At 49.2% G+C, this 13607-nt stretch overlaps 1 protein-coding gene across 2 annotated transcripts in view; it reads right to left on the bottom strand.

The window, feature by feature from the left end:
* The window catches only part of CAMK2A (calcium/calmodulin dependent protein kinase II alpha), a 586451-nt gene extending 575503 nt beyond the window's left edge, over window positions 1-10948 (bottom strand). For both annotated transcript variants that reach the window (XM_086931308.1, XM_086931309.1), the window contains exon 1: window positions 10772-10948. In XM_086931308.1, coding sequence (XP_086787434.1) covers window positions 10772-10833 — 62 coding nt within the window. In that variant the 5' untranslated portion in view covers window positions 10834-10948. The remainder of the gene's footprint in view (window positions 1-10771) is intronic.
* Between the last annotated feature and the right edge of the window lie 2659 nt (window positions 10949-13607).

Here is a 13607-nt window from a genome sequence, read left to right as displayed (position 1 = left end):
TACCAAATTGGGCCGAAAGCGGCCCGGCAAAGAGCTCGGCAGCACCTGGGGGGGGGGAGGGGCGGCCAAGCACACTTTGCCAGGGCCGGTTCTGGTTGCCAGTCCGGCCCTGCATCAACCTAGTTCAATTATCAGGACTTGATCTTCAGTATTTATGCTCAGTTCTACGCAGTAGGGCGAGGAGCCCACAGGCAAATTCAAAGCAATGTTTGAAGTTTAGGCACCGGCTATTGATACTGTGACTGGCTTTCACCTCTATAGAGATACGCTTGGGTATTCCAGACTGCACCCAGGCACCCTAAAGAAGGTGCAATAGCTGTAGGTGGTTGCCGTTGTAGACTTACCTGCTCCCAGCATGCTTGGTGTGCCGTGGCTACATGCAGCCTGGTAGGCAAGCTGCTGTAAAGTAGGAGTCTGGACATCAGAGCAAAACAACTTCTTCGTGGGAAAGATGAAGTAGCAGATAGACTGGCCTTGACATATATATAATGCTCCATGTTATAAACACATACATTCCCTCATGCTCTCTCTCTCACTCTCTCTCTCTCTTTGTCTCTCTCTCTCCCTATCCTTCTCCCTCTCCTTCTGTCTCTCTTGCGCTCTCTCCCACTCTCTCTCTCTCATACTGGCTACAGGGAAATAAGTTGCCCGTACTGTGTGTCATGCGACATTTCAAGGGGTACCAAGACGCCTCAAAGTCAACACCTAATTTGAGCCTGTGGTTTCCGGTGCTCGGCACCAGCACTTAATTGTCAACACCGCCTCTCATGACAGTCTGCCACAAGGTGGCAGTGTTTAGCTAATATAGAGATGACCACAACAGTTAATAATTAATTCAATATACATTAAAAAAAGACTATTTCCTGCTGCCTAAGCCATTCTTATCGCTTTGGGGGCCTAAAGTAGTCCTAATTGTTACACTTGTCTGAGGGTTAGTAGTTCAGTTGTTACTATAATTGGCAGCAGAGCAGGGGCAATGGGTGATGCAAGCTGCAGTGGCCGCCTGTCGAGAGTCCTGGCACTTATATGTTTGAAAAATTAAGCACTGCTCACAGTGCAGCTTTTATTGAACACGGATCGGTAACATCACTATATACAACAATGATGGCAGCTATCACATCCCATTAGTCACTTCTGCTCCATTCTGTGTTTACCACTACACCATTCAGCCCTGACTACAGCTTTTAATCAACATTCACTAATGGTGTCTCCATTGTTTAAACAGCTCATAAAGCACTATCTAATTTTGAGGATTTCCCAAGCAACCCAAGTCTGCTCAAAATCTAACCGTCCTCTAATTTCACAACATTTAGGGTGATTCAAGGTTTCATTAACTATCAGAAGTAGGTGAGACTCGAGGCCAGGTTTGCATGTCCCCCTGTTTGCAGAGCTAGGCCTTTCTTCAAGGTGAGATGGGGAGGAAGAGCATTTTCCATCTTGGCTCCCAAATTATGGAACTCTCTTCCATCTGAACTCTCCAGTCAACCCTCATTAGGAGTTTTTCGTAAACTTTTGAAGACCTGGCTCTTCTCCCTGGCTTATTAAGTCCTATGGTATCCCCCCTATGTTGTTCTATGTCTGCCAGTTGCCTGCGCCTTGATGCCCTTCTGGGTTAAGTTTTGCCATTTATAAGACAACCATTCATTCATTTATTCATTCATTCATTCATTCATTCTTTCTTTCTCTTATTGGCAGCAATGGACAGTGCCGTCTTAATGCATGGACACACTGAGCAGTTGTCCTGGGGTCCCACGATCATAGGGGCCCCATGAAGACCAGAAGTTAACACTAACTTTCTGTTAAACATTTGTAAACATTTGTCTTCTTGTGTAGGCAGGGCCAGTGCACTGCTTTGCCCGGGGGCCTATACTTCTGTTAAGACAGCCCTGGCAATGGAGGCCTTGCACCTTGAGCTGGGTCTGTGCCGCTTCCAGTAAGGAAACTTTATTGCGTGATTTAAAAAACCTTTGCAAAGTACAAAATACTTGTCTGTGCCGCTTGAATCATGAAGCTGAAGTGGCCTAGTGGCGTATGAAGTGGGGGTGGGATGGTCCACCCCGGGCGAAACGAGTTTGGGGGGAGCCCACCGCTCTTACCGGCCAAAGAACCGAACTCGCAACCCCCCCATCACACCCCCCCCCCCCTTCACTCCGTTTGAGCGGGACAGAAAAGTCATGGACCGCCACGGCCGGCCATAGGGCTAGCTACGCCACTGGAAGTAGCAAATATTAGTGTTTGTCTCCAAGCAAGGTAAACACGTTCTTAACTTCCATAGCGGGACTTCGTGAGGGTGTAATGCCAGTGGGTCACTTTCATATTATATTTATGCACATTACTTTTCGTGATGAAATTTGGTTACGTTTCCTTGAAGATGCTGTTCAGACCCTCAGAATGGAGATGCATTTAAGGAAACCTGTTAATTGCAGCTTTCGGATTCCTAGTGCATTAGTTCACTTTTTCTTCATTTGTCCTAAACATCTGTAGCAGAGGAAATGTGCCCTCTTTGGAGATAGAGGCATTAGATCTTCTACGTTTGCATATGTAATGCTTGCTAATCACGTCTAAGATCCCTATAGCAGTTGGCACATTTTTAGGTCTCGCTTACCACAACACCTGTAAGTTCTCCATTTGCAAAAGACTGATTGTGGGCCATACATACAGTCGGTGTAGAGCTCACTCATTGGTTGCCATTGATTGGCTTTATTGTCACTTGCTTACTTCTTATTTGATAGCTTCTCTTCCTATTCATGTGTTTCTCCCATCCCCGGAGCAATACCTCTTTACCAGCCATGTGTAAGGATGGCTAGTATTCCTCCACTGCTCACATTCAGGATACTAACTTCAGCATTCCATGAGAGTGCATGTGTTTTCTAACTCACGCTCTTGTGTGTTGCTTCATCCCCCACACACTCTACCCTCCCTGTGCATGCTCCTTGTTGCACCCTCATACCTCTGTCCACACCCTAACTTTCTTTTCATTTTTATTTTATATATTTTTTTGCCTGCATAGGCCCAACCTCAAAAACTTGTCAATTCTTTTCGTAATCCATTTCCTTTATCCGCTCCTGCTCTACTCCCAGACCCTTTTACTGTCTTTTATATATAGATTTTTTGCATTTTATTGTTTGGGGAGCCCTGCTGCTACAGTTTACTGTCATTTGCTGGCAGGTCACTCTTCATTGCAAAAGGTGCTTTTGCTCATCTAAAATTTAATTTTTTGTCTACCAATTGAAATGGTGTCTTCAATCTTGCATCTGTAAGTAAACATTTAAAAATGGCATTTTGTGAGTGCACGCATTTCGGAACCCCTTTTAGACGGCCACTGAGCAAGAAGGAATGACTGCGCTAAACCTCTGGGGGTTGAAGCCTTTTATTCTTGATATCCCATGGCCCTACCTACTATGGATCCTGAACAACTGGGGCAAGTACCCCTTCAGCACTCAACTCTCAATGGTAGCGCGCATTGAGCAGTCCAAGACTTCTCAGAGGCGAGGTAGACACAGGGGGTGAACACAGGCTGACACTTCAATGTAAGTTCAATACAGCAATAAATGGTCGTCCAGTAAAATACTATCTTTTTATGACAAACACAAAGTGAAATACAGCATACTCAAACAAGATACACAGCCCCCCGAGGTCAGGGCTTTAGTGTTCCATAAGCAGGTACGCGAGTCCCACTTCCCTATTACTAGTGGTAGGGGTTATTACCCATTCACTATAGACGTCTATCAGGTTAGGCCGCACAAATAGTTAGAGTCGCAGATGTCCGGCTTTGATAAAAGTCAAGTGTTCCAAAACCCAAAGTGCTAAGTAACAGAGCAGTTCTTCCTGGGCCTTCCCGCCATTCGATTAGTCCAATCTGCTTCTCCGAGGATGGTGCAACCGGAAACTCCACAGGGAATGTCAGTGCACCCTATTGGTGAGAAGCACTCTCAGCTCAGCCTGGGCAGCGGCTAGGGGTCCACAGCTCCTCCTCTAATGACACAATAAGTTCCTGTGATCCTTCCCGCAGCTGTTGGGGGTTGCTCTGTTTCCGATCCTCAGTCGAGGCTTGGGCCCCAGTGGCCTCTCCTCATGGTGATGGCTTAACCTGGGCATCGGGCCTTATCATTTCCAGTTGCCCCTCCTGGCATACGGGGTCACAGTTCTTACTCTGCACATAGGCTACGCCTAGATGAACAGAGCAATTATTTTCAAGGTGGACCCACCTGACAGTTGGGGTCAAAGACTTTCCTACGCACTAGGGCTATGGTCCAATGGGCATGGCAGTAATCTTCATGGTGGCTCCACCGGGCATATGGGATTACTGACTTTCCTCTGCACTGGGGCTACAGCCCGATTGGCATTGCAGTAATCTTTACAGTGGCCACACCTGGCATACGGGGTTGCTGACTTTCCTCTACACATGGGCTATGGTCTGATTGGCACGTCAGAAATCTTCACAGTAGCCCTAACTTGCATTCGAGGTCACTGACATTACCCTGCACATGGATTATGGTGTGAACGTCACGGCACTGTTGCTGACTATGGCTAACTTCACATAGGCCCCTTCTGGCATACAGGGTCACCGATTTGAATCTGCACACAGGCAGCAACCTGCACAGCAGCGTCTCTTCACACCTTGCTACATGGATCCATTTGCTAGGATACCCCCACTGGACCTTGCTGCCTCCAGTGCTCTGCTCTGCCTCACAGGGCTCACTGATCTTTGGAAGCAGGCAGACACTGGTGCTCCAGGCTCCATGAGCAGGTGGTCTTGGATGTCCCTCTGTGAAGTGCACTCGCCCAGCTGGAAGTCTGGAAGGCCTTAGTCTCCCGCCCTGGTCACAGGCAGAAACCTTATAAAGCTTCTCCTCTCACACCCCGACAGGCTGCTTGACAGTTGAGCATTTTAGGGGCCTTGAGCCCCTTTCTTGCAGTCAATTTCCAGAACCCAATTGTGATTTAGAGTCTGAGTCTTTGTAGTTTGTGTCAGGGGTCCGCTCCCTTTTGAAGTGCCCACTCATCTGCCCTGCCATTCATCCAGAAAGCTGTCTGTCACAGCAGGAGCGACTCCTAATCTGATAACCCCAAAATACAGGACATGGGAGTGACTATAGTTTCACAGGTAGATGTCAGCCACAGTGATATGTGCATCAAAAAGGTTACACTTGGGCCCCAGTCCTACTCTTTATGATTCTCTTATTATCCCCATCTTCTTCCTGAAATGTTCCCAGACCCTTTCTAGTGAACTCTCTTTCAATCAAAGAGCACACTTTGAAGTGTACTAAAGAGGCATGCTTTCCTTCCTCCATTGTGTGTCCCACCCAGCTCAAAGGAACGCAGCAATCCACAAATCTGTCTTGGGGGATTCCTCTGCCTACTCTTGCAGTCAGTTCTTGTTCTCCCAAAATGGAACCCAGAATCTTCCATGTGCTGTACATTTCACAGGGACACAAACACCCATCACATGCATAAAACATACAGACACTGTACAGCTCAACTTACTAACTTGATGTAGGCCAACTTTGAGTTAAGCACACAGCAGCCGAACTTTACGTTAGTGAGCCTGTAGGCCTCACTTCAGTGACAAAGGTAAAAGTCCTTTTCACGTGCTACTTAACTCTTGGTAAAGGCAGTAGTCATTCACCAATTTGGGGGAAGTGCTCTACATGCCCCACCTGTTTTAAAAAGACCGCAATCCCTGAGACAGACCTATGTCATGGCACACATGCATGATCCGTGTTCGTCCACGACAACAAACAATCAGCCCATAAATCGAGACATTGCTAAAGCTGAGGCACTCAGAGCAGGGGTACATGTCTGTCACCATACGAGGGACTGTTCCATCCCAACAGAGCATGGGTGCGTTGTTACGTATGTGTGCACAAACCTCATCACGCATGCCTACAGAATGATATGGCCACACGCCCAGGTATGGCACCATTTTTCTCTCTTTTTTTCTTTACCTATGCTATGCAGCATTGACCGAAAGAATTTCGTTTTTTACCGATGCTGCACAGCCTTATCAAAAAGCTTTGACGCAGTCAATAGGTCAAAAAGCAAGACTTTTTTTCCTTGTCAAAACCAGTAATGTCACAGTGCGTGTATCTATTGTGTTTTCCAATCGTTTTGTTCAAATTGTTTTGTTATCTGTATTTTATTATGTTATGCTCGATATGTCCTTTTCTACGGGCCAATGTTTGTCCTAGAAGCTGAACTTTATTTTCAGTGAATGCACTAAATGCAAGGGGCAAATATCACGCTGGCTGCCTCATCTCGAAAACTGTGTTGAAGAGAAATCACTGTGGTGAAGTTATTTGTGAGTCTGTTTGTATTGAAAGTAAGAAGTTATTCATATCTACCAAGTGGCATAATTTCATATGTGAAATATCCAGCCAGGCCTGGTTGCATTTCATTCAAAGGTCCACTGGTTTCTTCAAATTCAAAAGAAAGTGGATGGAGACAAAGTGAAGAGTAAAAATTGTTATTCTGATTCCCTGGCTGGGGAAGGTGTCTTTGTCAAGGTGACACTGATCAAGAGCCCTGTGATTTAGCATGTCCGGTCGCAGGTGGTTACAGTCAGAGGGCTGCTTCTGGAGTAGATTTGCTGCCACTCAAGCAGATTTTTTACTCAAGCAGCAGCAAAATCAACTTGAATTGCAGTGTGCTCTTGCTCACCGCTTGGTACCATTCACACTTTTTCAGTGATGCTTGCACTACTGGTGCTAAATTGCAGCACAAGCAGCGCAACATGGATTTTTCCCTCCTTTGGCAGAATGCCACAGAGTATCGTGGAGTTTTTATGTAAACCCGCAAAACGCCCACCCCTAGAGGTGTATTGATTGCCCAATCAGAAGCAGCATGGAGCCAATGGTTCCGAAGCTGTTTTCAGAGTGGGGCTGCTGCTATCGATTCTATATCACTGAAGCAACTGGGATAGTGAAAACTCCAAAGATTACACAAAGTGCAAGCGTAGCATATGAGCCATTTCTATTCAACGGGAGAGTGGTAGGCGAGAGGCATGTATCCAGTTGTCCAAAGTATATGACTAAAGCATGGTCTGGTAGGGAACTGTCATTTACTAAAAATTCATGTTTCCATTGGCATTTCCTCTTGACGTTGCCACTAAATATGTATTGGAATGCCAGTTTTACTTCTATACATGGTACAATAACGTGGAAATTGGGGTTTAACGTATATTTATCATTTGCATATCACTCAAGTAAAGTGTCTTGATTTCTTTTGATCAAATTATAATCTTTGCTTCCATCAAACATCAGAATTATAAAAAAAATCACAAAGCCTCACTTGTGCTTTCCTTGCTGCTGATATATTTTGAAATATTTGTAAATGCAATTACAATGCAATACGTTCAGCACATTTGCAGTTTCAAGGTTGTGTCAGTTAGAGAGCATTTGACATCCTAGAGCCTTTCCATCATGCTCCCTTTTCCCCTGATAGATTGTCTCTTTGTTCATGTTACAAATTTCTCTTACCGTGCAGTTTCAGAAAGGAAAATTAAGCACCAATCTCCATGTTAACAGAATAAGCAACAATTTGAAAGAACTTGAAGACATTGACATCTGTCTTTGAACGCACAACAAAAGCAACATTATAAAAAAAGTATAAATGCCTCTTTATTTCTCTTTCTCCTCCTGAAAGTTCCTTTTGAGAGTGCTGCAGCCCCTCCTACATCTCACTTCCTGTAGTCCCACAAGGAGTTCTACGCATGGGACAGAACCGCGAGCTGAAATGCTCAGTGCAACTTACACAGGACAGGTCAGTGACTGCAGCTCAGTTCGAGAGGCATACCATGCCCCACAGCTGTCATCACATCAGCAGAGTTTGGCAGACTGGCCCTTGGTCGCAAATGTGACGGCTCTCCAGTCTGCCTTATTGCAAGTGCCATGTGATATAATGCTCTTTACTAAAGCGGAGGGGATTTCCATCACCAAACTGTAATCAGGCCTAAGTGATAACAACTCAGTGAAAGAGACAACTTCACAGCTCTCCCTGCAACTTACACAGCACAGTAATTGGAGCTCAATTTAGAAGGTAAACCATAACCAACAGCTGTCACTGCGGCTTTCAAAGCAGAGTTGGTGATTGCAGCTCAATTCAGAGGGCAAAACACAGCCCACAGCTCTCCCGGCAGATTTCACGCACAGTCAGTGATTACTGCAGAGCCAAAGGGACAACCCATGCCTCTCATTCATTGCATCTTGCATAACACAGTCCTGGGCCTATTTACGAGCCCCTTTTTTGTTTGTTCTCCGCGCGTCCTTCCCTCGAGCTCGTTATCAGCAGCGCCTTCACCTCATTGTTCGTGTTGGCGCCTCGAGGGAAGGACGCGCGGAGAACAAACTGCTGGAAATGAGGCCTTGCGGTGTGAACATGCACCATCCGCCTCCTGAAGAGAGGGGGGAATCTTTCTCCAGGGGCGGCCTTAGGCATGTGCAAGCTGTGCACCTGCACAGGGCCACCACACCCCGTGGGCCACCACGCCAATATATATCCTTAATATAATAATCCTCTGTGGATGGATACATATTTGCGTGGCCTCCGGCTCTGTTCCACTTCCAAACACCCTGACCCCCCCTCATCACTGGTCTCCGTGCTCCGCCCCGCCCGGGCCCCCTACCTACGCTCCCTGCCCAGGGCCGCCATGAGCCTAGAGCTCTGTCCCCACGGCTGCTTGGGGCCTACGCCCGCCACCCCACACCCCTAGGTTTGAGTTTCCTCGCCCTGGTGTTTCTGAAACACTCTTTGCAGGGCGGAGGCGTCGTGAGCACACGTCCTGCAGACGGCACCGGCTGCCTTTTGCATGAATCCGCCTCATTTGCGTTTGTGCTTTTCTCGGATTTACAAAGCAAATTATGGGTCGTTAAGTAACCAAAACAGAGCTAAAGACAGGTGATTTCAGGGTTTTTGGCTCAAGTCGATCCCAGGCTTTAAAAAACAGACACCACAGGTGCAGGAGTCAACTCTCCCTGCTCAGAGCACGTGACAGGGGCCCCGAGCTCGCTGCAGGGACCTCGGGGCTGACAGGTACCCATCAAGTTTGAAGACCACTGCATTGCAACCAGGGGAGGTTTGCCGTTTAGCCCCCGCGCGGAGGCGCCCTCTGCTGGTTAAAGTTCAGGCGTTGGAAACGAGACCACAATTTACTTTTAATCCAAGCTTGCCCCCTTGACCAGAGGTGAGTGGTTCTCGGCTTGTCACGCTGACCTCCGATCACTATGCAAGATGTCGAGCAGAAGTCTGGGCATTAAGAAACACCTGGACACCAAGTATCACTGTGCACGCGCGCGATGTGCATCGGAATGTTGGGGCTGCGCCCGATTGTGTGATCGAAGCACCTTTCGCCTACTGTGTATCACATATTTTGAAAGCGCTTCAAATTCAGATGTACATTTCTAAGCACTGCAACCAGCAACACGCTATAACTCGGTGGACCGTTTTTCGCTCTCAAGAAAGATGAGTCTGAACTGATATTGTAAGTTAGGGATATTGCGCCCCAGCTGGCTATGGATTTCATCCTTCCGAGGTCAATGAAAGTAATAGAGACAGACAGTAGAGTTGGATAAAAGCGACTTCTAAACCCCAGCGCTCGGACAGCAGAGCTCGATTACGCGCTCTATAAGTTGTCGGTCTGTTCGCTCCACGTGCGCCGCCGCAGGGCAGCGGCGCAGCCGACAGATGCTCCGTTAACCTTGGGCGCCAGGACTTCAGAAGCATCTGATCTTCGGCCCCGCATCCTTGGAAGAGCGTCACTCCCGCACCCCAACCTCTTCCTCAGTTCGCAGCATCCACCGCTGCTGTGGCTGGTCGCCAGCCAGGGGCGTCCCTCGTGGGATGTGCGCCAACATGGAGCTCCGGAGCGCACAGCGCTATAAGAGTCACCCCCAATCCTCTTACTCACTGGTTGACCCTCGCCGTTGGCGAGGGTACCAGCCGCGCCCGTTATCAAACAAGAATGTTTAGGAACATATGTATGCTCTTGTTAACCCAGCAAGCGACAGCTGCGAGCCTCAAACTCTCGGGGCGCCCTCACACATTCTCACTCGCAGGCAAGGCACGAGAGTGCCTGCAGCGGTCTCGCTTCCTCACAGACTGCCTGCTCCCCGGAAGCATAAGCGATCCCTGCCTGCTCAGGCAAGCAGTCGGCGAAGGGCGCTCTTGCTCAGCTGGCTTCCCGCGGCCAGTCTCTTGTCGCAGTCCCCCCTCCCCTCACACACACAGACCGCTTCCCTCTTCGCTGGCTCCGTGGCTGCTCCCTCTCTGCAGTGATCTGTGTGTATGCTGCAGGTCACAGGTGTGAATCGTGCAGAGTGATCACAAACCGGAAGATGTATAGCGCCCTGATGCTCTCTCCTCAGCAGCACAGTGGCTCTTTATAAAAAAAAACCTTGAAAGCGCGCCTTTTCTGACAGGCATTCGGACCACGTTCAAACTCACTACCTAATAGTAGGCAACTGCTGCCCAGACAGAGACCATCCATGATTTATGGCAGGACCATCCCCCGTCTGTTCTGTGCCCCCTCCCTTTAGTGCCATCAAGACGTATAGGGGTCGCCGAACACCTATAAATCTAGGAATGCCACTGAGCGGGGAATAGTTGGTGCTTCTTGCAAGCCCCGAGATAGAATGCAGTTTCTGGGATGCTAATGTCAATTGCCAACTTCTGGGCGTGTGCACGTGCGGACGCTGTACCGCCGGGCACCCCATTTCGCTGTGCATCCCGCCCCATGCGCCAATTGCATTCCACGTGAAGGCGAATCCCAACTTACTTGCCCAGTTCTTCGAATAGCTGGTATTCCTCGCTGAAGCGGGTGCAGGTGATGGTAGCCATGTCTGGCGCGGGTGCGGACGGGTGCTGGGGCGCTCTGGGTGCTTCCCTGCCCTCTGTCTTCCTCGCTGGTCACCTCTTGCCCTTTGTCTCCCTTTCCCTGCCCGTGCTCTACGCAGAGGTGAGCTAGGACGAGTGCCTGAGTGACAACCTTACGGATAATGAAGAGAGCGAATTCTCCTGCCAGCCTCCTTCGCTTTCGTCAGCATCTCGTTCCCAATGGCAACCACCTCTGGAACGCCCTATCTTTGTTGCCAGGGCAACCGTTTCCCAAACACCTGCCCCTGCTGCCAGGGGCTCGTTCGCGCCCTTCTTCACTCCAGTTGCCCTGACAACTACATCTGGGCTTCTAAATAAGACTAGTCTCTTTACTGCCCTTCTATTTATTTTCCTGTTACTTATCCCGGGATGCATATTTAATAGTTGAAGGCAAAACCATAAACATACCGTTGGATCTGACACGCGTGTTCTCATGGCAACTGTAGTTTTCATTTCGCGAGATGGTCCCTAAGACAGGAGGCGGTTGCCATGACGACTGCATCCCGTGCCCTAGAAATACAGGTATTGCCCAGTTGCCTTGGTAACGCTGCGGTCCCCAGATTTGCAGTGAGAGCGACCAGTGATGTGATTTTAAGACTTTTGCATTATTCAGCTTTATCAAGATGACTTTTACGATAAAAAAATATGCGCAGAGGTCAGCTCGTCACATCGAACAGGAAAAAACACCCCCTTCTTTTTTAGATGGGCGCCTATTTTTTAAGTTTACTCTCCTCACACATTGCGCTACTGCAAGCTGTTGCGTGAACGTGATTGGAGGAACTGACAGTTGAATCCTTTAGGAGAACAGTGCAATGCGGACTTGTACGACGCCTACCTGTGCAGGAAATATCAAGACACTGCGCATTTGAATCGGGCTCGGGAGTGGCTGATCTTCTGGTGGAAAAGTTTCCAGCTTTTTGTCAGTTGTAAAAAGTGAAAGTGTACGCGAGGCGCGAATGCAAGCAGGACATTTCCCCTCCCTCCGCATGGGAGAGAGAGGACACCCTTAAGAGGACCACTTTACTCATCCGGGCTCTGGCGTCGCTTCTCTTGCGGCTCTAAAGATAGCTAAGCAAGTGAGCTCTGCAGGGCCGTCCGCCATGAAAGAGCAGTTATGCACCCAGGGGCTATCACTAGTGGCACGTGGGTCTAGGGCCTGGGAGGAGTCAACTGTCTGCACACCAGGGGCTATCACTAGTGGCACGTGGATGTAGGGGCTGCGAGGAGTCCGCTCTCTGCACACCCAGGGGCTATCACTAGTGGCACGTGGGTCTAGGGCCTGGGAGGAGTCAACTGTCTGCACACCCCGGGGGTATCACATTCTGCGTGCTGCAACGTCAAAATGGCATTGCAGCGCGCAATGTAATTTGTTTTATTTATTTATTTTTTTACTCAACGTCGGTCCGCCCAATTCCGGAGTGTAGTATCCCCCACTCTGCCCCTCCCCTGCACCGCTCCACCGCCCCGCAGCAGTCCCTCGAGGAGCCGCCACTGGGCTATCACTAGTGCCATGTGGGTGCAGGTGCTGCGAGGAGTCCACTGTCTGCACACCCAGGGGCTATCACTAGTGCCATGTGTGTCTAGGGGCTGCGAGGAGTCCACTGTCTGCACACTCACGGCTATCACTACTGCCACGTGGGTGTAGGGCCTGTGAGGAGTCAACTGTCTGCACACCCCGGGGGTATCACATTCTGCGTGCTGCAACGCCAAAATGGCATTGCAGCGCGCAATGTAATTAGTTTTTTTTCTTTACTCAACGTCGTTCCGCCCAATTCCGGAGTGTGCTACCCCACACTCTGCCCCTCCCCTGCCCCGCTCCACCGCCCCGCAGCACTCCCTCGAGGAGCTGGCACTGACCCAGGGGCTATCTAGTGGCACATGGGTGTTTGGGCTGCAAAGAGTCCGCTGTCTGCACACCCAGGGGCTATCACTAGTGGCTGTTGGGACTGCGAGGAGTCCACTGTCTGCACACCCAGGGGCTATCACTAGTGGCACGTGGGTCTAGGGCCTGGGAGGAGTCCACTGTCTGCACATGAAGTATGTCTTGCGCACACGGAGGAGGACAATTCACACAAATAAGCGCACGGCAAGGGCCCATTTGTCCTTGCTGTGCCCAGGGCATCTGGCTCACTCCCGGCTCTGCCAATATCTGCACCTAAGCATTGCTGAGCTGGAGACCAGAGACCTGCTCCGAGATCTTCACTATTCTGTTTCACGCGTTTAGTTCCTCGAGACCTTACCTTGGGCGCAATTTTGTCAGGTATGTTCCGGAAAGGAGGGTACCTCGAAATCCATTGACAACTAGTGTGGTCCCCGAAATATTGTAGAAGGCAACCCGTGGAACCTACAGAATATGGGAACCATCCTTCATTCATCTACCAGTAGTGTACACAAAGGCTGTCCATCCAGGAGAGATAAGCAACATGGAGAATGTCTGGTGTCTACCTTAGGATGGTGGCCCACGGGGGCATTTTATTAATGTAACTTATTTGCTTTACCAGCTTCGCTAAATGTAGCATATCGAGCCTCTTGTCATTTATGTATTCCACATTCAGCATTTCGGGCCGCATGACTTCCAGGCGATCCACAATTGGCAACTTCAGTGTATTGGCCTGTCCTGCACTTTTCATGCAACACTCTGAGCCTCCGAGCCTTTCCTGCACTCTGTATGCAGCTCTATAAGCATCTGGGTCTTTCGTGCACTCTTCATGCAGCACTCTAAGCCTCAGGGCTTCTCC

This window comes from Lissotriton vulgaris, chromosome 7 (genome assembly GCF_964263255.1).
Source record: "Lissotriton vulgaris chromosome 7, aLisVul1.2, whole genome shotgun sequence".
NCBI classification, from domain to species: domain Eukaryota; kingdom Metazoa; phylum Chordata; class Amphibia; order Caudata; family Salamandridae; genus Lissotriton; species Lissotriton vulgaris.
Note: the sequence above shows the minus strand (reverse complement) of the source record. Positions and strands in the feature narration are given on the sequence as shown.